This window comes from Phaenicophaeus curvirostris, chromosome 4 (assembly GCF_032191515.1).
Source record: "Phaenicophaeus curvirostris isolate KB17595 chromosome 4, BPBGC_Pcur_1.0, whole genome shotgun sequence".
Lineage (NCBI taxonomy): Eukaryota > Metazoa > Chordata > Aves > Cuculiformes > Cuculidae > Phaenicophaeus > Phaenicophaeus curvirostris.
In genome coordinates, this window is record NC_091395.1 from 58738041 (window position 1) to 58761473 (window position 23433).

At 38.9% G+C, this 23433-nt stretch overlaps 1 protein-coding gene across 1 annotated transcript; it reads right to left on the bottom strand.

Annotated features, from left to right (window-relative positions):
- Window positions 1-224: 224 nt before the first annotated feature.
- Window positions 225-21936, bottom strand: ANAPC4 (anaphase promoting complex subunit 4). Its single transcript, XM_069856207.1, has 28 exons — window positions 21818-21936; window positions 20387-20492; window positions 19173-19305; window positions 17841-17915; window positions 17689-17715; window positions 17540-17584; window positions 15729-15813; window positions 15213-15323; window positions 14558-14641; window positions 14243-14329; window positions 13472-13536; window positions 13337-13379; window positions 13155-13231; window positions 12620-12720; window positions 12492-12543; window positions 12311-12366; window positions 11124-11170; window positions 10257-10313; window positions 10042-10098; window positions 9401-9494; window positions 7632-7729; window positions 7058-7119; window positions 6934-6972; window positions 6741-6842; window positions 5419-5496; window positions 4484-4654; window positions 2814-2937; window positions 225-2432 (listed from the first exon to the last, which is right to left on the bottom strand). The coding sequence occupies exons 1-28, from the start codon at window positions 21923-21925 to the stop codon at window positions 2217-2219; spliced, it is 2400 nt and encodes a 799-aa protein (XP_069712308.1). The 5' UTR covers window positions 21926-21936; the 3' UTR covers window positions 225-2216.
- Window positions 21937-23433: the final 1497 nt, after the last annotated feature.

Genomic DNA, 23433 nt, shown 5'->3' on the forward strand with positions numbered 1-23433 from the left:
AGGTGAACAGCAGAAAATAAAAGAAAAGCTGCCTGAGATCTTTAAAAAGCTAGAAATGCCACATACAAAACAGGCAGATATTTAAAAAGAGACAGCAATAAGTTATTCTCAGAGACCTAAAGATTAGTATTACAAGGAGTGCATCACGCGCATACATGCTGAAAATAAGAATTCTTTTGACTACAGAATATCAAGAAAGAATGAGAACTCACGGGAGAAAAAAGGCTGAACAAGTCTTCATTTAGCCAAAAAAAATATATAAAAAGATGAAAAAGATCAAAGCCACAAGCAAGATCACTTTGTCCAGACTCCTCCAAAATCCTGAAAAATGAAGTATTTCCTACCATGCTTCTGAAAACAGATGCATAAGCCCATAACTGATACATTTAATATTACACAAATTTGATAGCAAAATACAAGTTTGACAGAAGGAATGAGCAATGCATGCAGAAGCACTGACCTAAACTGGTGTGTTCACATCACATCACTGTGAAATGCAGAAAGTGCACATGTACTTATCCAAGCCAGAAACAAAACTCCCATGGACTCAAATATATCCAATACTGGACTAGAAAGATGCACAGAACAACCCCAGGGAGATTTCTGAAGGGCACGCCCCAGGGACATACAACACACCTGCTATTAACACAAATTTAGAAACAATTATGAGCAGGGCAGATCAGATTTCCATATGCCCATGGACTAAAACTACTCGGCATAAAGCACAGCAAAACAATTGTTTCCAAGCACTCTAGTGTGACAACTCTTAAAGTTAGATCAGACGCAGAAGTTTTCTGGAAGAACACAAAGCCAGGCTTAAGCTGAGAGAATTCTATTGTATCAGCAATTTCTCAGCAAGAGTAACTGCTCCACACAGAAAATCCGCAGCACTGTTTAAAGGGCATTTCTGCCCCTCCTGCCCTACAGCTTCATTGTGTCTTCAGCCATTAGCATCTGTAGATGAGAATGTTGAACAGCAAGCAGCTTTCAAGGAGGTTGGTAAGGAAAGGAATAAATAAGAAGTCTCTCTCAAAACTCAACAGCTTTGTTACAACAGTGTCTCTCCAACAGTCCAAAAACTTACAAAGTCCACTTTTAAAAATAGTTACTTCAAAACAGCATCTTTCAAAACAAGAGAAAGAGGATAAGTCTACTATTTGATTTTTGCAATGCCAAATAGCGATTTCAGAAGATTTATTTATTTTTTAAGTACAGAATGGAGCACGTGCATAAGACGTGGTCCTCTTCACAAGTACAAGGTACACTCGCTGGTGTGAGGGAAGATCATGCATTTAGCAGCATTGTTCATTGAAAAAGCTGAGTTTTAAATCAGTTAAGGCTCTGACAGCTAGTAGGGAAGAAAAAAACCCAAAGATTTCAGATTTCTAAACACTGTTTCTAGCTTCTACTGCTTAGCACTATGCCATTCCTACAGCACTATATGAATTAGCAAGAAAGGTAATTATGCTGAAGCTTTTGTACAACAGACAATGCCACATCAGAATAAAAAAAATACTCTCTGTTGTAACTTTTCATTATAAAAATATCAGATGGAAAGGACAGACTTTCAGGAACAACCTCACAGAAACTAGGCAGGCTGAGACATGCAAACATTTGACAAAACATACACACACACAAAAGTTACACCATGGACTGAATAACTGCACAGATTGAAATACTGTGTTACTGAGGTCAAATTTTATCAAAAGAGTTTTTAAGTATCTATTTAAGCAAAAATTGCTAAATTTTGTTGTCTAACAAATCTTATACTGATCCACAAGCTTGTTGTTGACCATAAACATTTTCAAATTTTGGTTCCAGAGGAAGCTTCTCTACACATTAGTAGAACACAAAGTCTGAGAAGAAAAGAAGTTTTGTTGTTTCCACATACAAGTTCATTTTATCTTCATAGAACTATTCATGACCGAACAGGTTAACTATGAAACCATCAGATGGTATTTCTTTTCCTCCTCACCTATAAAAAATTATAAATGGAAAAGCTTTCAAGGAAATTTGGTTGATACTAAACCAGGTGCCAGACAAAAAATGGTCAAATAAACCCACTCTAAATCACAGTCAAGTCTCAGCTGAGAAGCAATACAGAATTTGGACATGAAACATACTACTACAGCTGCTTGAGTAGGTACAGAATACATCATCTCAGCAGCCTGAAGTTAGAGTACAGTCCGGACCCTTTACCACTATGAAAACCTATATCAAGGCTCCAGACTCAATTCAGGTTCTTCTGTTTCATCAGGTAGTTCTTCAGCGGATGCGCCACACACGTTGTCCTCATTTTCTGCAGGCTGATTTAGCTCATTGGGTTCCTCAGCTGCAATCTGAGTTGTTTCTTCTTCCTCCTCTTCCTCAACTTCACCATCGTCCTCTACATCCATCTCAAACACCCTCACATGACGTAGATTTGAACTTAGCTATGGAGACATTAAGAAGTTTCCCTTAATAAATAAATCAAATCACCAATACCATTTTAAATGTCAGCCAATATGTCTGAAAATAGCCTTTATCTTTGAAATTGAGATATCAAGGAAATTAAGAACTTTTTTTATTGCTCTGCAGACTGAAAAGCAAAGCAAGAAGATCTATTAACTTCTGTTAAGGATCATCCATGCTTTGCTATGAAAGCTATGATTGCGTCCTGACACACTTACAACACACGAGACAATTATCTTTTCATTTAAAAAAATTCGTTTGGCTAAACCTCACTAAATTAGCAGGAACCGGTTATCACTCTCTCCAGTCACAGCATGTCTTCTTTAACAGTTTACAGGTTTGTTCACAGATACTGCGCTTACCACACAGGAAACTCTTCTGATGCCATTTACAGCAACATACTGAGCTTTCATATTCTCCAGCACTCTCCACTGATTCTCCAAGAAGACAGTATGTGTGGGTATCTCATCACTTTGCTCATCCAATCTGCACATAGCCAAGAAGAAACACACAATACTAGTACATAAGAAACACTTCCAGTACTAAGAAAAAGCTCAGTCAGTCTGATTTATGTCCAAGTTTTGTCATATCATACGCAACAAGCAGATAAACATTGGAAATCATCACAACTCTGCTACAGACACTCTAGAGCAGGGAATGCCACTGTGGACACACATCATGTAGATTACAGCAAGTGAGAAAGGAGTTGTAAAGCCTGATCTTCTCACAAGCAACAGCTACAGCAGAAGGATGAGGATGGCCTTCCATCAAACATCTGTGCAAGAAGAGGAGTGTCTGAACAAACCGCTCTCTATAACTACCTCATTGCTCTCTATAACTACCTGAAAGGAGGTTGTAGAGAGGAGGGTGCTGGCCTCTTCTCCCAAGTGACAGGGGACAGGACAAGAGGGAATGGCCTCAAGCTCCACAAGGGGAGGTTCAGGCTGGACATTAGGAAAATATTTTTCACGGGAAGGGTCACTGGGCACTGGCAGAGGCTGCCCAGGGCGGTGGTTGAGTCACCTTCCCTGGAGGTGTTTAAGGCACGGGTGGATGAGGTGCTGAGGGATATGGTTTAGTGTTTGATAGGAACGGTTGGACTCGATGATCCAGTGGGTCTCTTCCAACCTGGTTATTCTACGATTCTATGATTCTAAATGTCGTGGAGGGGATGATCGCCTCCACTCACACAGAAGTTTGGCCTCCATAACCTTCCAAAGGTCTATCACTCCAGTTCACTCCAACTCATAGGGACTGTCTGAAGAAACTCCCCACCTATTACAGTAGCCAGGATTAGTTTGAACTTGTTTTTAATATTTTCTGTTCTTTCTTCAATATACAATTTCTTTGTGGCATTAAAAAAAATATTTACAGTTCACCATGGCTCTTTACCTCTTTTTGAGGTAAAAATATATCTTAGGCACTCCACCAGAGAGGCTTAGAGAGTAAAAGAAAAAGCAAGTGAGGCATAACAACTAAAAGGCTAGATTCACAGCTTGCACCACATTAGCCTTTAGTGTGCGTTCATGTTCCCTAGATGCTCTGCTCTCCTCTCCCTCTGCCAACACAGAGAGGCACCAATTCAAGGATGAGTTCTACATACGACTACGAAGGAAAAGATGAAGAAATATCTGTGTATTTTAATTAGAAGGCAGAGGTATATCATTAAAGATGAAGAAAAATCCTTAATTCAAGTATTCTGATCGGCAAAGTTAGCATCCTGTAAAGGAAGGAAGATTTCTGGATTTGACAGGACGTTTTGAATTGGTCCTCCCATTTAGTGAGAGCCATGTACACAAGTGGTATTCAGTCTCAAAAAAAGCCAAACCAACTCAACCCCCAGGAAAACACAAACTAAACTGTTTAGGAAGCTTCTATCCCCCCATTCCACTCCCCCCAAAACAAAAAGATGTTTTGTCTTTAGAACATTCACACACACACACAAAGCATGAGTAACTGTAGACAATTAGAATATTGATTAATCTGCTACTCAGTTCTGCTATTTCAGACTTGCTAAAGGTTTTTTCAGTACCTTTTAGTAGAATCCCAGATGAATTCCCTATCTTGGTCCTTATTTGTGTATACTGAAGATAAAGGCAGCTGAGCCAAGACTCTCTCCTTCCCCTCTTGTTCCACACTCTCCTTCAGAACTACAGTTACAGTTTCGTCATCATAGAAGTGGGCATCTAAACAACTGTAGCATCTACAGGAAAAAAATTTAGAAAGCATCAAGGAATAAAAATATTTTAGTTCTTTATTTGCTTTTAAATTGCATTCATGTTAAAAAAACATTCAGTAGTTAACAGTGAGCTTTACTGTAAATGATAAAACAGGCCAGTCACGCAGCTTAGACACTAAAAGACAACCATAATCATGGCAGACTCCTGTATTATGCAAGAATAAATATTCTGAAGGAAAAACCCCACTTACTAGCAAACTTGTTTTTCTCTCATTTCAGGTAAAAATGAAAGAAGCAGTAAACACAAGCATCAAAGAAAATTTAGAAACAGCTGACGGTTCTGAAGGCAATCACATTTGGTCTTTCTACATGAAAAAGGATGAGCTTAGCCTGCATGCCTTCTAATTTGCCTTCATTCAGGCATACTGATTTCCCTGTATCTTACTAAAAAGAATATCACAGGTATAAGCAAAAGCTCTTTCCAGCTAGCTTTGTTTCTTGCAAGTGGGCTAAAGCTCTAGTTTTCAACTAGAAAACTAAAATTTACATGACCTCAAGATGAAGTGCAAAAAAAAACAGTCTACGAACCCTGCAGCTTAAGGCACTTGTGCCATTTCTTACAGATCGACTCACTCAGGGACTACAAGCTGGTCCAGCGTCTGAAGCAGTAGCTTGCAGCATAAAAGCCAAACTATAAAGCCTGAGAAATTCATGTAAAATAAGCACTAGAAAACATCATCTTCAATTTAATTATTGAAAATTCTGGAAGAAAAATCAAATACGCTGACCTTGAATCAGAGCTCTCGTTTATACTGTTGTTCAAGAAGTTTCCAAACTCTACTGCAAGAATTCCATTACTGACAGACCTAGAACAACAGAGATCATTATCTCAGTGACTAATTTCTTTTCTATTCATAGAGAATCCAAAAATCTCTAAGGCAATTGTGGTGTAAACCTGTCTATGCTTAGCACAATACACAGTTATATCCCAAAATGACGTAACTGGTGATTAGGAACCTCCTGATTTCTTCCTCCCCTCAGCAGAACATGACTAATGAAGTTGAATAGGAAACAGCGCCTGGGTTGTGGGATACAGTTGTTCTTTGCTGAACTCAATTGTCCTAGTCTCAGGTTTGTTAGGTTACTTGTTACTCAAATCTACAGAAAATGAGTTTATACTGTTTTAGATACATATGAGGGAAGGAAACAGGATAACATTCTCATCAACAGCTTTCAATAGTAAACACAAAAGACAGTTTCACTATGTGTTTTCTCCAGCAGTAAAACTATCTCAAAAAATTCCCACTCCTATCACAATTCACTACCTCCTCAAACTGAATTACATGGATTATAAAAAACCAGTATTTTACAGAGAGGAGTTTTTCTTGTTTTCTAAACCCAGGTCATTTCAACGATCCCATTGACATAACGCATCTTAAACAGTTGTCCCAGAACAACTGGGCAGTATCTTGGACACAAATTCCTGAATGGACACAAATCTACACCCTGAAGAGATGTTGTCTATTTGTTGTACTTATGAGTCCACCTTCCATTTTCCCTTAGAGTATTAAAAATTACAGACCCCAAGGGGTCAATCAAGAACATTTACAGTAAGATAAAGCAACACTGAAAGCAAGATTCCCTGTAATTTTTCACAAGTTTGCACAAGCAGTTCTGTGAGGAGCAAAACTAAAGGAGCCTGATTTTTTTCTCTCCTAAGCCTAAAACTATCTTGGGTCTTTTGGTTAGATCTTCTGAGTCTAATACAACACAGACTCATAGACTCATAGAATCATAGAATAACCAGGTTGGAAGAGACCCACCGGATCATCAAGTCCAACCATTCCTATCAAACACTAAACCATGCCCCTTAGCACCTCGTCCACCCCTGCCTTAAACACCTCCAGGGAAGGTGAATCAACCACCTCCCTGGGGAGCCTGTATGCTGCAGTTTCCTACCACGCCTCATAATGCCCTGCTCATTTTCTCTAGTATCCAAGATAAGATTTATGCTGCTCATTCCTTCTTTTACAAAGAAGATTCAAATTGTAATTGTCTCTGTATAAATGCTCCAAAGCTCACAAACCACTTTTCCCCCTCCTTGTCTTACCTGGAAGTATCAGTATTTCTCCTTAAAATGTATATTTTAGAAATAGAATTTTCTAATATGGTGAAGAGAACATAATGTATATTTGATGTTTTGTCATTCCACCTATAATGTGACAGAAGGAAATTAAAATTTAGGTCAAGTTCTAATAACCAGTAAATAACCTAGAACAAGGAATAGTAAGCAGCCTACTTACAGAAACGGTAATTTAAATAATCGAGGAGTGGAATCTTCACTGAAAACGAAAAACAACAAAACAGTTTAGAAAATGCTACTGTAGTTCTATGCAACTGAGCTTTAGAAATAATGTAAAGAAATACCTTTGAGAAATTTTGTAGAGAGACATGCAGACTGCTTGATGCACGGATTTTCCAATCACATCCTAACAAATAGAACAAAAATAGGCCAAAAAAAGCAGCAGTTATTCATAATTATATATTTTAAGACAAAAAAATCCCCAACTAACTAAAAAACAGTTGAGTACCTCTGAAAGAAAAAAATCCAACATTTATGCTGGAATAAACACCCCTAACACAAACACTACTGTCGTATGATACACATTTCATTTTTCTTCATAATATATAGACTAACATATTGCCAACTAACACAGTTACCTAGTACACAGCACATACACCACACCAATTAACATTAAAAATAGATCCCAGTAACCTGCAACCAGAAGACAGGAAACAAAAAACGCCCCGTTCCACTGTCCCCAGCCAAAGGCTTGAGAAATCCCAGCGCTGGTAAAGCTGGGCAAATGCTACCACCCAAAAGTTGGAGGGACTTGAAAGCAAAGAAAGCAAAGTCAGGCTTTACTATGCATGACAACTACTATCTTCAGCCAACGGCTACCCCTTTGAGAAAGTTATCATTTACATAAATTGAACTTACCGCTGGCTTTTGTAAACACTGATCAATGACCCCTTCCATTTGCCTTTTGACAAAATGCAGTGACTTCTCAGGATAGTAGGGAAACAGAAGTGGACTTTCTGTAAACAGATAGAGCTCGTTTTAAAAACGCCAGTGTCTCTATAAAAACATGCTACACTTATTAAAGTGACAAATGGGAATAAGCCCAGTGGAGGGTCAGTAAGATGGTTGCAGGGCTACATCATATGCTTTATGAGAAGAAATTGAGGGGGCTGGGTTTGTTCAGCCTAGTGAAATAAGGTCTAACAAAGAAGAACCTATTGGTCTCTTCAGCTGCCTAAAGAAGCAGTTACAAAAGACAGGATTTTCAAAGCTGCATACATGGACAGCAGAAGATGCAACAGAAACTCCAGCAAAGGTAATTCTAATCAGATATAAGTAAAAAGGTTTTCACAAGGACAGGTTAGTCACTGGAGCAAGGTGCCTGAAGAGGCTGCAGGCATAGCCTTGCACAAAGCCTTGAGCAACTGGGCCTGGCTTCAAGATTAGCCTTGCTTTGGTTGGATTAGGTGACTGCCTAAATTATCCCTTGATTATAAATTATAACTCAAAAAACTAATGGACTACAATATGAAATGAGATAAACGAATAAGAAATGGAGGCCTGCCTGCACCTTCAATTTTTCTTCATAGCCCACTCAGAATTTCGGAATTGTATTTACCAAGGTGCTAGAAACACAGTTGTCATAAAATATCTCATTTAAGCAAAATTATTTTCTTATTTCTTATAGTAGCTATGATTTGGCTCCAATAGGACTGAATCAGTCTTATGAGAAAAACTACTTTGTAAGAAGACATTTAGCGTTTGGGATAAGTCTTACTACACATTTTAAGTACAGAACTTATTCCTTTTCCAATGTTCAGCTGGAAAAATGATAAAAATTACACCAACTAACAAAGCAATTTGAAACCCAAAAGAAGGGTAGAAAGTGTCAATCACAGAAGCATTACTTGTCCTATAAACCTTACAGTTCTGAGAATGAATTAGACTTTTCAGTACTTGCCAAATTAATACCAACAAAAACACTTAAACATTTCTACAGTCACAAACCTTGGGTAGTTATAGAAATGAAAGGACAAGTAGCCTACACTTTTAATGTACCAAACATATTTTCAAAGTATGTCTAAAAATACATTTTCTAAATACTGCTTTTCCAAATAAAAACGCTACCACTTCCCCCTCTTTTTATTGAATTAAATAGGCAGAAAAGGGCAGCTATAGCAAATTCTATTACAAGAGAGCTTAAAGTTTTACAGTCCATGGTTTCTAAAGTTAAGCAAGAATCATTTTCACCATCAACTTGCTAGTCTCTCACTTCCTTTTCACCACTAATTAACAAATTAGCCTTGGACTCGAGTCAAAGAGAACAAGTTGGGACACTTCTCCCCTCCCAAGAACAATCTAAACATAATTATTAGTACCTTGAACTGGAATTAAGATGTCCTAAGATAGACATCTCCTGGAATTCCTTCCAGGACAACATTTCTGAGGTCAGTACATAAAAGGTGGGAAACTTCAAGTGCCTAGAAAATGGTAATTGACTGGGTAAGTAGCTACATAAAAACTGTATGAATAGCAAGGCCCGCCTATTTCATTCTGCTTAGATGTAGACCCATGACTAACACTACAGAAATAATCCATAAGCATGAAAAAACAGATTAACTCTTCTACATTTGTTACATTATACCTATGTCTGATTCACTTCCACTTTTTACTAAAGCACACGCTACCTTTAAGGTGAGTACTATTTTTAAGGAAGTTAAACCATTGATTTCCCTCTGTATTAGGTGGTGATACAAGGTCATCATCTTCATCTTTCAAGTACTAGAAAAGAAAGTGACATTTGTAATATTGCATTTTAAGAGCACAGGACGTTAGGATTCATCTCCAACATTGCCCCTCACTAGCCTGTTATGTATTTTTTCTCAATCTAACATGCCCTAGCCTTAAACCAAATATTCCACCCCTTTTAGAAACAAAAAGAAAAATCAACTATTGTCTAAGATCATATTGTCATATTTCCATAAGAAACAGATTTTTAAATCAAGTTTGAACACAAATGTTTTGAAATCAGTGAGTAATGGCATAAAGACAACAAATACATTTCAGTTTCACATTACTAAGGTTTGCTGCGAAGAAGTTTCACTTTTTTTCCTAAAAATAGAGCATGGGTAAGGTAAATCTGTAAGATGGTGTTTTTAAACACTCCTTTTCCTAATAATAGTGGAAAATTATTAAAATACTCTACCATTACCAAAATGTGCAACAGAGCAAAAGGGACAGAGAAGAAAAACAGGCATAGCTTTAAAAGCTTCTCCATTTAAGGATTTTCTCATTTATTCTTTATTCCATTTATTCCCCAGTTCTTTACCTGGCCAACTCTCTCCACATTGAAGTATTTTCCTTTACGATTGTAAAGTTCTGGTGCCTGAAAAATAATGCAAACAGAACCATTATTTAAGCCCAAATTTAATGAGTAGTGATGTACAAAAAGATGACTGAATTATTTTATCATAAGATTTTTCAGATGCAATTCTTGGAAGCAGAAATACCATCAAATGCTGTACTCAAACCAATATAACCTACCTCATTGAAGTGTTCAGTAAGAAAATCAGCCACAAATGTGATATCTTTTTGAGTCATCTAAAAGGAAAAAAAATGGTGGGAAAAGCAAAGGATAAGAAACAAGTTTCAATGACCACAGAATACATGTTCTGTAGGCTGAACAAGCACAGCTCCCTCAGCCTGCCCTCACTCAGGGCAAATGTTCCAGCCTCCGACCTGCTTGGGAGCCCTCTGCTCAACTCACTCCAGTTTATTGTGTCTTGCATATGAGGGCTCCAAACTGCAGCAAGTATTCTAGACGTGATCTGACCTCCTGGACAAGCTCCTGTTAATACAGCCCTAGTTGCTCTTGCCTTTGCTGACATCCTCAAGTCCATCTCAGCAGAGCTGCACCTCAGCCAGCTGGGGCCCCACTGCGCAATTGCAGGGGGACACTCCTCCCCAGGACAGAACCCTAGATTTGTTCTTATTGAACTTCACAAGGTCCCTATCAATCTCCCTGCAGAAGGCACCTCTGCACTAGAATGTGTTAACTGGTTCACCCAGTGTAGTGGTGCCTGCAAATCCAATGCAGGGATCCCCCGCATCTCCTCTACCAGGGCACTGGATCTTAAAATCTCATTCTAATTAACTGAGTACTTAAGGAGTGTGCTATACACAAGTCTCGCATTCACATACAGGGTACTAATAAGAGTACTATTAACAAAGAAAACAGAAAAAGTAATTCATGTAAGACAGCATATTAGTGCTGAAGGCATCAACTTTCTTAAGAAAAATGACACAGGCACTATCTTTTAAGTTTGGAACAAAAATAAATAGTTAATCTTGCCCTCTAATTCAACAAGAACACAGAGTATACCACTATTTATTAGAAGATGTTGCTACTACCTTGTTCAGCTCTGGAAGCACGTGATCTTCTGACATCCTCAACATGGCTGAGGGAAAAATTACACTCTTACTGTATTAATATTAATGTATTTTCCTAAAATTCTTAATTTCCCATGGCTATATAAGACACAGATGATAAAATAGGAAGGAATTATTTATGAGACACAAAATAGTCTGTAATGAAGAATTATGACTTGAGACTGAAATTAAGACTCTTTTGCTTCACCACCTTACATTACAAATCTTCATCAATTTTAATCTTTAATCTTTTCCAACTGCATCATAACCTGTACAAGACTGGAATAAGGTTATTATAAAAAGGGTTCATAAGAATTTATTCATGTGCATACTAAGTGTAGTAAAATAGATATATACTAAAAAAGCACATGAATATTGTCATGCTCGGAATATTGCATTTTAAGAGAATTGCATATAAGTAATTGTAAATGAGCGTGGATTAGATAAACAGTTCCCTGCTTACTTCCAACACAAGCAAACACAGTAAACATTTAAATATGAATTTTCTAACATAATGGCAGAGAACCCTGGTAGCTCTTTTCTTTCTTTTAATTTTAAAATTAAAAGTTATTGCATTCCTGCCAATAAGTGCTAACACTGCATTTCTGATGCTTTTACAGGACCTGGTAGGACTGCTTATTTTTCTGTATAGTAGTTCTAAAAAGACCAGTTAAAATTACAAACCTATTTATAATCACTTTATAAAAACAAGCAGGCTAAAACACAGCATTCTGTCCTTCCTTTTAACATTTCACCTGTGCTACCCAGCTACAATTGGCAGTGCCCATTAAGCACATCCAAACACTGAGAGACTGTTTACATCTGTGCACCACCCTATAGCTAGTGACAGAGTAATGGAGAGTTAAGACTACATTTAGTTTACAACAAATTTGAAGAAAAATCGTTGAATCTAACCCAAGTCAAGACCAGCAAATTGCTCAAGAAGCAGACAACAGTTTGAAGTAATGTTACAGGATAAGTTTATATAAGATCCACTGTAAGTACACAAAGTTTAAATCAGAACTATGCAATCTATGATCTACATGTTTAATATTATAATTATTCTTGCCTCATAAACTGTAACCCTTTAGATGTCCAGAAATCTACTGACAATTCAATGCTTACAACACAAAACAGGTACTAGATGCTTACTATGTCATCAAGCTTACCAACATACAGCCATCGAAAAAACGCTTTGAAGTTTTTCATACTACTGTCGATAACTCTGAGCAAGAAACAGGAAAAGAAATTACTAGATCTCCCAACTTCCTCCACTCCCAACCACACGCTTCCCCTTACATACAAGGCTCAACAGGAACTTTTTTTAAATTCTCTAGACTCTATACTTACTGAAGCAGCTCATTTGCTTTCAGGATGAATGAACCAACAGCAGTAATAGCCTCTGCAAAAACAACAAACTATTATTATCGATTTCACTTTGAAAGCTTAGAGTGGGTAAGTAGCAGACACTACTGTACCTTCAATTCCAGATGCATCTAATCCCAGAGACTCATATTTTTGTTTCCATAAAGCCATTCCTTTCAATTCACTCAAGTGGTACAACAGGGCCTCAGAGCCACTAGAAAGACAGAGCACAGTATAACCTTTCAGTCCCCTGTTGGAAGTCCACTGCTTCACTGAATGCCATGTTTTTTATCATATAATGTGTGAAAAGCTTTATAAAGTGGTCTGTCCTATAAAAATTAAAGCATCATTTCACAGAAAAGGAAATGCTGTCCTAACGATTTTAATCACCACACATAGTTGGTCTGAGTATTTTGCATATATCCTATAAATACTCCACGCAGTGATATACAAGCGTGTCATGGAGATCATTCAAAATACTTCAACAGTTCTCCATTACCCAAAAGTAAAATAGTACATTTTGCCATGATCGCTTCCAACACGCCAGTGTACCTACATACAAAGAACCACCAATACAGCATACTGTTTTTTAGAAAAGCATATAATATGCCATTTTACCTATAATTCATTGGACATTCTGTGACTTACCTCTGCAAATGACTTACAACCAACTTTTGTATACTGGAATAGGAAGACTCTATGGACTGACCAAGCTTTTTTAAACCCTGATGAAACAGAAATGCAAACATAAAATAATGTTCTGTTAACTTAATAGTGATTAAAAGATACTGAAATAGATTATTTTAATATGTTAAAAAATATAAACATACCTTCACTGTCAGTTGATTCATTAATAATGCCTGAAGTTCCAGACTAAAAGGGGTGGGGAGAGAACCAAATACAAGATTCATTTTGTATTTCAATACCGTATGAAAAGCATACTCACATAAAACAACAGTAATTACCTTGCTTTGCCCCATAATAACAGCTGCATAAACTCATCCTGAACAGAAGTCGTTGTATTCTTTTCCTGTCAGACAAAATGATTGAAACAGATTGGCAAAGAGATTAAATCCAGGCTACCAAATAATCTCACAAAAGCTTCAGTTAAAAGTATTTTGGAAAACACGCTCATATCCTTGAATGCTGAAATCAAACTACTGACCACTAGAAGTTTTCTAGTATTTTAAGTTATTTTCAATTGCATCACCCAGTAAAATTTCTAAGCAGTTTACCATCACCAAGAATCTACTCTAAATAAGTAAATTATTTGATTCAACTAACTCTAGCCACGGTCCATGAACACAAAACTTAAGCAAATCCAAGAGCATCTTAACCATGGCTATTCTACATGCTGTAGAACTGTATGGCTGTAAGTGCTGCTGGGCTGTTATTCAGCATTTACAGTAGTCAATCAACCACTGAAGTATTAAGAGCACAACCTTAAACAGGAAAGAAATGATCAATAGTTGTGCAAGCTGAAAACTATCACTTTTTAATAACTTAGAATAAAGAAAATAAAGTAGCATCACAATAGAGTCATGATTGATTGTATTCAGATATCTGCAGCATCAGAGGACTTCACATGCAGTAGCTTCCAGGTTACCTCTAAATTTAGAGCTTTGTTATCCAGAAGCATTATGCTTAATCAATATTAAGATATGCAGTATATTAACGTGAACAACAGAAATACTGCAAAAAATGCTTTTCCAAAAGAATGGTTTATACCACAGTACCTGTACAAACTTAGTCAGCCGTGAGTCCATCTGCATCAATATTTCTTCCCAAGCTTCACACATGCATGTCAGCGACAACTTTATATACTGTAATACAGATGCAGACATTAGTGTTACTCCTCCTCCCCTTGAAAACACATGCAAGAACCAGATGTTACAATACAAAGGGAAAATACACTATAGATATTATAAAAAATTTATCATCAAATTCCAAGTTAGAGCTGTACATTTACTGAAAACCAACTTAAGCTTCCCACTAGAAAATATTTATTTTACTTGCTGTGATATTAAAAAGACGTAGAAACACAACTGTACCTGTAATAGAGTTGAAATGTGAGTAAACTTCCGGGCCATTCGAGTTACCTCAGGTAAGTAACTTGATAACAGACTAGTGTCCAGCTATAACAAACGAAACAAGCAATAGTTAACAGATGATTTGTCTTTTTAGGAAATTTTAGATTATAGAAATGAAAATACAGATAGGGAGGACTCACAGAAAAACTGTCACTTCTCGTTTCCCTAAAGTTGATTTTAAGAAGGGATATACACTTAATTCAAAGAGGCAATAAATGTTTTTAATACATCTATAAAAACTCCTGATAAACTTCTTCATTTTGGGTTTCTAACAGTTTTAAGGATTACTGCTCCAGACAGACTCAATGAACAGCATTGTTTCTATGCTGCTGTGTGCAGAATGAAGTCAGTCTGAATAACTGTAACTTCAACTGAATAAAAGAATGTTGTCTTTAAAGTAACATTTTAAAAGAATGCCTCAGATCACCATCATCATCAACCTCAATGGTGAAATTGCATCTTAACATGATAAATCCAAATGTGAAATTGCAGTGAATTTCAGAAAGGCTGGAAATAATAGTTCGTGTTTCTTTTGCAAATAAAGGGAAAGCAATAAAGCTATCAGAAAGTAATTAAAATGTTCTTTAAAACTGCTTTTTAGAAGTATTTTACTTGCCTGAAAATATGTTACTTCTGCTTCGCTGTCTGAAGAGTCTTGTATGTCCGTAATAACTGACAGCGATTTCAAATCGCTAGACAAACACAGTCCACGGCAAGAACCTGCCACCTGAAGTATTCCGGTTTAGAAGTTAGAAGAAACGCAATATTTCATTAAGATGTATTAATTGCTCAAACACATTGGCATATAAAGAAGGCTGCATTCAACAGTATACAAAAATGAAGTGAAATTTTCAGCTACCGCTCAGGAACAAAGGCCCTCGTTTTACTGTGGATTAGTGCTGAACCTTGTTTCATTTCAAATAAAATGTTAACGGCCAGAGTTAGAATGTCTTTCCAACAACAGCCACACAACCCAATTGAGAGGAACAACTATTCCTTTCTTTAAACTTCAACAACCCAGTTTAATTTATGTGTAAGTATGCATATGTGGGTTTGGTTGTTTTTTTTACATTCAATTCAACTGTAGTTTGGTATACTATTAAGCAAAAACATGGAAAGGAACAGAACCTACCCCAGTTACTGTAGCGATCTTGAACATGCCATAAGCATAAATCTCAATAAATCCTGAGTTGCCACCAAGAACAAGAGCATTAAGCCTATAAAAATAGAAGACAATGTGTTGATGAGCATACTGAAACAAATTGTAATGCATACAAATAGAATTCTTAATATTTAAATCCCATCCCTTTGCTAAAGATCATCCAAAGAATCACCAAACAAAACCAAACGCTGTACTATTGTCTACAATGCAAGAAATTTAGAACCAAAAAAATTATTTGCTTGAGTTTCAATGATAAGACCTGCCTCTAGCACTTACAGAAAAAGCTTCGATTACTATAGTAACTGAGAGAACAGGGAAAAACATAACCCCATTAGGCACAGAACTCCTTCTTCATTAACTTTATAACTTATAGAAGGGCAAAAAGTAACAGTTTCCAGCAACAGCCTATCTACCAATACAGACTGCAAAGCATTCCTAAAAAGCTGCTTTCATAATCCCCTGAGCTTATTCTAACTACATGCAGAGTAAGCTTGTCACAGTCACTCAGTGGCACTCCTCAGCAAAGCCTCTAGGGCAACAAATGTTTGAAAGGGATGGAGCAGCAAAGAACAGCCACAAATAACAACCGCACCAGAAACAGAAACCCAGGGTCTGGGACAGGCAGGTCTGTGTTTTGTTCACTTATTAAAACCAACCTGATACAGTGACTTGGGAAGAAACTTCTGAGTGACTTCTCCCATTTTGTTGATGTTTAAAACATCAAACTTTGGACAGAGATGTTGTCTACTGCTGTCATCCACCCAAACATCTTCAAATATCCATATCTGCTCAAGTTACAGTGAGCAGTAATGCTCTCCAACAAAAAAAAATGAGAAAAAAAAAAGCTGCAACTTCTGTTTGTCATACACCTAAATGTAAGCTAAAGGAGATTTCTTCCATTAAAATCAAGACAGAACTTAACAAAACAGAATTTGAAAAACTTTTGGTTTGATTAATTGAATGGATGAAGGAGCACAGAATCCAGAAAGCCTCTACAGCACAGCCAGCCACCACCTCCCTCTTCCTAGCAAGGAAGTCCTGCTGTAAGCAGAGATATAATGTCTTTAAAAGGCATAACTGCTGATAGAGAGGCAAATTTTGAACCAAAGAGGATGATTCTCAGTGGTGAGAGTGTAAGGAACAGCAAAATAAAGCAAATGGAAAAACAAGGCAACGCAGTTAAGCACCATCTCAAACATGTACCACAAAGCCAGTCTCAGTCTGCTGAACTACGCCTCCTCCAGCTGCTCCTCATGTGTTTCCTAGTAAGTGATGTTTACTTCAACACTAACTGCAGCTGAATTCAGAGCTAATTTTAAGTTTAGCTTCATCCCTCACATACAAACCCACAGAAATTCCCCATCTATAACAAGCATTAACAAATATTTCCAACACCAATTTAAATAACACATACAACAGCCTTCAGCCACACCCAAAAATCTTCATCACAGGAAAAGAAGATATGGTACTACCAGCAGTAATAACATAAATTAATGTAATAGTTGTTAAGATAACGTAACCATTATTGAGTATAACAGCCTGATAATCCCTCTAAATTGGGAGGAAAAGGTGTAAACTGAAGGAGACTTTAAAACATATTCTTGAACTTTGTACATGGATAAAGACATATTCCATATCCTTTCCCCAGGAGCCTTAGAATTAGATTATGAATAACTTAAAGTAAATCCACTTAATGCATTATTTTATAGCTTTAAAAAAAACCAAAAAAACACAACTAAAAACCCCAACCCATAAAAAAACAACCCATTTACAGAATTTACCTTACATCACCCAGAAGCTTCATAATCTCATCTGACTTTTCTTCACTGAAAATACAAAATACATGATTTAGGTTTATGTAGCTTGTCTCAACACCAGAGAAGGAAATAAAATGGAAAAAAGAAATGGTTATAAGACGATAGTTGCTTACCTGAAAATTTTTGCAGTGGTGCTGTAACTGAAAACAAAATAATCATTCTCAGCGACAATGAGCAGCAAAGGTGTTTTGTATTAATGAATAGCCAAAACAATGACAACAAATGACAAGTAGAATGTTCCCAAGCTTACAGGTATAAGGCTTACTTTTTTGGTAACGCAGGTAATTTAGGCAAAAGGAGATTTGATTCATCCTCAGCATTGTAAAAGGACGTGAGAACACTGAAAAAGAAATAAGACCACCCTTACCATCCAAGCTATAGAAAAGCAGGGGAAGAGAATTCCTTTCTAACTTCAAAGTTACAGCACATAGTCAATGCACCATGTATATTAAGGAGTTAGAAGTATCAGAGTCTAATCCCTTATGAGGCCTTTTATAATTTATAAAAAAATCAAATTTAAAAAAAAAAAAGATTATCAAACAACTTCTATTATTTCCACCAAATGAAAACAAAGTTTGTAGCTGCTGGCCCGGTAGCTTGCCACCAAATCCCTTATCACCTGTAATGCAGTTAACTGACCGAGGCTTTCTGTTCAAAGCCTGTATCACCCTGCAGTGCTGCCTACCTACACCTCAAAAAAGCTTCACTCTAAATACATGCTACTGCGAGAATACTGAAGCGCAAGACTTTATACCATACTTCCAACACGCCAGGAGGACGAGATTCCCCATAAGGAAATAAGCCCGTCCCCATCGAGAGAAGAATGCTAACGTGATTTAAGATGCAGTTATTTTATTGCGATTTTAAGACCAGCATTTTTTGGAAGGGACTGTGGGGGGGGGGATACCCGGATACCCGAGTCTAGCTTACATCATCTCCCTTTTTTAGACAAATATTTTATCTGCTTTTTGTCTTGCACTGCAATAAGGTGCATGTTGTAGGGTTTTGTAACACCAGATAAACATGGACCTTGATGGCCTCCAGCTCGCAAGTGCTGCTGAGAATTGTCTAATGCCCCAGGGCTCATGGTCACTAGGGGCGATCTGACTTCCTGAAGCAGGTACACCCAGAACAAAATTCCCAGTAGGGTAGGATGTTAGATGCACATTATGAGAGATATAAACATCAAACAAAAGATCCTGAAAACACAAGTGAGTAAAGATGTAAATATAATGTTCACTCTGATTAACAAATTAGTTGAACATAATAACACTATTATAATTAGAATAATAAATGAATTTGTAAACTGGATAAGAAGACAGGCTAACACTCCATTAAGCAGCTCTTAAGAGTGGATGATCAAGATCATGCTGAAATGTTTGAGTATAACCTGAAGATTAAAATATCAGCACTTCAAATAAGCATGTGAAAAATGTCCATTCTAACAAAAAGGAAAATTTTAGCCAAATGGTAAAAAAAACAAAACCCAAAGCCATGTAATACTAAATTATTTGAGTGCCTGTAACAAACTAAGTACAAATTATTAGTAAGGTGGCCCTACATAGCCTGTCGTTTACTCCTAGAGTTTCAGTTTCACCTGCTTTCCTCAGTTACTTCCATCCAATGCATGTAAGTAACAGATGAATCCACGGAGAAGGAGTGCAAGCTTTCGGGTTTTTCTACATCACACAGAATAATCCGCTTGGTGTCAGTAAGGCCAAAAGCCAAAACTACAGAAAGATGAGTAAAATGTATAATTACCCAATGTGCAAAACTTTATACTTTACACTGAACTAGAAAATAATGCATCTTCAAAGCCAACCACTTAACAGAATTTTCTCTTTGTCTGCTTATGGTCCTTCCAAGTTCTCATTTGAAACCTACTCACTAAAATGAAGGTTAATACTCCTATCATATATTAGGGGATAAATTTAAGTCAAAGGCACAATGCTGTAATTATTCATCTACATGTTGAATTGAACACATTTCTAACACATCTAGTAACAGGTTTTATAAAGCAGGGGCTACCGTTCTTGCAAATTTGAGGCCAAAATTATATATAAGACAGTCCACCAGGAAGATGTGAGTTTTATTAAAATAAAATTTGACTTAAAGACTTGCTAAGGAACTTCTGCATCACATTGTTCTTTATTAATCCAGAAAAACATATGGCAAGCCAAAGTTTCTATGCTTAGTTTTATGTAACCACAGGCAACCAGCTTAAAAAGAAATTTCTTAAACTCCTCTGATTCCACCATAAAACTACACAAGTATTTTTTGCCCATATGTCAAGAAAGAAGACTTCTTGCGTTGTACAGCCTTTAATGAGTCAAAAAAATTAACTCATTTCCTGCTTATGTTTATTAAGCTACTAATTTCAACATTATTTCTGTTGATAAGAAAAACCTTTTTCTTCCTGCTCTGGTGAACCAATAGAGCAATTTCAGCCACTTAAGTTTAGCCTATGCTAACTAAGCTAAGCTCTTCAGTCAACCTTGATCAGAGAGCCTCTTCTACTCGCACATTAAATTTTGTCATTCATGTAAAATATTCTACTTAGTTAGGAACTGGAAGATTTGCTATACCATGAAAAGCAGTATTTTGGACATAGATCCGCCTGGCAAACCTGCTTGCAATGGTTTTCAGCAGAGCAAATCTATTATCTTGAATAAACGTACATAAAATTAAGCCACCCTTCCCTCCAAACACAGTTTACTTGAAAATTTCCTTTACAGGTACCATCACCACAACTCTCGCTCATTTCCAATGGGATTTTTACTGTACCATATCACCTCCTATACTCAACATTACTTTTGCCATCTGGTCTCCAAGCAAGAGCAGTCACTTCTTTTCCCGTGTTTTCATTCGGAGGCAAACTCCACACTCGTTGAAAGTTTGCAAGCCGGTGAAGTAAAACCTACAAGGATATTGAAGGCAAAAATTAAACCACATTCTCCCACCGATATCAGTTTCTCAATCAATGCAAGACACACTTTTTTTTTTTTTTACCATTATGACTCCTGCATCTTAAATACACCTTGCCCCTCTATCAGATAATTCATTTTAGGGCACAGGACACTGTTTACTATCAGGCACCACAGAGATAAGCCATGCCCTGCGTGAGCCTGGGAGTCTGCATCCCACAGGGGACGCATACTCTCCAACACAGGCGGCTGAAAGCGCAACCTCCCCATTCAGGCACGAACACACAGCAGCTCCAGGCAAACAATACCTGAAAATACATTTTATTTATAAAGAAAATTTCAGAGGATCATGGAATAGTTTGTGTTGGAAAAGGCCTTAAAGATCATCCAATTCCAGCACCCTGCCATGGACAGGGACATCCCACTAGACCAGGCAGCCCAAGCCCCATCCAACCTGGCCTTGAACATCTCCCGGGATGGGGCAGCCACAGCTTCCCTGGGCAACCTGTGCCAGTGTCTCACTGCCCTCATTGTGAAGAAATCCCTCCTTATGTCTAGTCTAAATCTGCCCCTCTCCAGTTTATACCCAGTGCCCCCCATCCTATCACTACAAGCCTTTGTAAACAGTCCCTCCCCAGCTTTCTTGTAGCCCCTTCAGGTGCTGGAAGGTTGCTGTAAGATCTCCTCAGAGCCTTCTCCTCTCCAGTTGAATCATAGAATCATAGAATCATAAGGTTGGAAAAGACCCACTGAATCATCAAGTTCAACCGTTCCTATCAAACACTAAACCGTGCCCCTCAGCATCTCGTCCACCCGCGCCTTAAACACCTCCAGGGAAGGTGAATCAACCACCTCCCTGGGCAGCCTCTGCCAGTGCCCAATGACCCTTTCTGTGAAGAATCTTTTCCTAACGTTCAGCCTAAATCCCCCCTGGCGGAGCTTGAGGCCATTCCCTCTTGTCCTGTCCCCTGTCACTTGGGAGAAGAGGCCAGCACCCTCCTCTCTACAACCTCCTTTCAGGTAGCTGTAGAGAGCAATGAGGTCACCCCTCAGCCTCCCCTTCTCCAGGCTGAACAACCCCAGCTCTCTCATCCTGTTCCCGTATGGGAGATGCTCCAGCCCTCTGACCACCTCTGTGTCCCTCCCCTGGACCCGTTCCCACAGCTCCGTCTCCCGCTTATGCTGAGGATTCCAGAGCCGGACCCAGCGCTCCCGGTGGGGTCTCCACTCCCAGACCCCAGACCCGCAGACACTGCGCCCTCCGCGAGTCCAGCCGGAGATTCGAAAGGACCAAGCGGAGGGGCCGCCGCCCGCTCACCTCCCCCGCCCTGTTGGCCAGAGCGATCAGGTCCCTCTTGGGGGACCAGGCCATGAGCAGGATCTCCTGCGGCAGCTGCTTCTCCCCGACCTGCCGGAAGGCCGGCATGGCGCCGCGGGCCTGAGGGCGGCGGGACCGCCCCCGAGGCGGGGACAGGGGAGGGACCCGAAACATCATCCAGTTCCACCCCCTGCCGTGGGCAGGGTCACCGCCCACCAGACCGCGCTGCTCAAGGACTCATCGAGGCTGGCCTTGAACGCCTCCAGGGATGGGGCAGCCACAGCTTCCCCGGGAAACCTGTGCCAGCGCCTCACCGCCCTCATCGTGAAGAAATTCTTCCTTGTATCAAGCCTAAATCTGCCCCTCTCCAGTTTATACCCGTTCCCCCTTGTCCTATTACTACAAGCCTTTATGAGAAGTCCCTCCCCTGCTTTCCTGTAGCCCCTTTCAGGTACTGGAAGGTCATTATAAAATCTCCTGAGAGCCTTCTCCTCTCCAGTTGAACAACCCCAACTCTCTCAGCCTGTCCTCATACGGAAGGTGCTCCAGCCCTCTGATCATCTTTGTAGCCTCCTCTGGACCTGTTCCAACAGCTCCATATCATTCTTATGTTGAAGATTCCAGAACTGGACACAATACTCCAGATGAGGTCTCCCAAGAGAGGAATAGAAGGGCAGAATCCCCTCCCTCGACCTGCTGGCCACAATTCTTTTGATACAGCCCAGGATACGATTGGCCTTTTGGGCTGCAAGCACACCTTGCCAGCTCATCTCAAGCTTCTCATCAGTCGGCATCCCTGAGTCCTTCTCCACAGGGCAGCTCTCAGTCACACCATCCCCCATCCCATATTGAAACCACGTGTGTGCCAGCACCTCCCTATCCTCACCGGAAATCTTTCTCATATATAATGTACATCTCCCCTCTTTCAGCTAAAACCATAAATCCTCCTCTATAACTGCACTCCCAGCTTTCCTGCAGCCCCTCCCAGTGCTGCATGGCTGCCCTAAGGTCCCCCCGGAGAGCAGCAATGAAGGAGACGCACACCTCACAAATTTCTTTAAGCGTATTCTTTTTAATCAGCATGGCATACAAGAGTCCAATTAAGAAAATACTACTACTGTTTCTCTTAGCACTTAGTAGTTAGTACTCAGTACAGGCTTCTCTCATTCAGGCGGATCTTTATGCAGTTCCTTGGTTTTCCAACCTTCAGACAAACAGGATGTTTTGGGTCTTGGTTTTTTTTTGTTTATTCCACACACTCTTGACTGTTTTCAGCCATATCTCCAATTCACTTATTCCCAGAAAGTTTTTCCCACCATGGCCTTATCATCTGTGTGTTAAGCTCAGAACATCTAGTGTTTTTAACATTTATTGTAATATGCTTGGTACCAGCTTCATGCTTTACCTTAGTCTCAATTAAACTTCCACATGCTTGGCATTGCTACACTGTAGCCTTCTCTTTTCCAGGCTGAGCAACCCCATCCTCAGGCTCTCTTCATAGAGGTGTTCCAGGCCTTTGATCATCTTCCAGGCCTCCTCTGGACTCATTCCAACAGATCCATGTTCTTCCTGCGCTGAGGACTCCAGAACTGAACACAGTGCTCCAGGTGGGGTCT

What these genes read in the sequence shown, in the direction of transcription:
- ANAPC4 (XM_069856207.1), bottom strand. Translation starts at nt 21,925, where the DNA reads ATGCCGGCCTTCCGGCAGGTCGGGGAGAAGCAGCTGCCGCAGGAGATC. An exon ending in GAAGTAACTGAGGAAAGCAG is followed by an intron (nt 17,916 to 19,172) that starts GTGAAACTGAAA and finishes TTTCTTTTTCAG; the next exon opens with TGTTCTCACGTCCTTTTACA. An exon ending in TTATTATGGGGCAAAGCAAG is followed by an intron (nt 13,380 to 13,471) that starts GTAATTACTGTT and finishes CACCCCTTTTAG; the next exon opens with TCTGGAACTTCAGGCATTAT.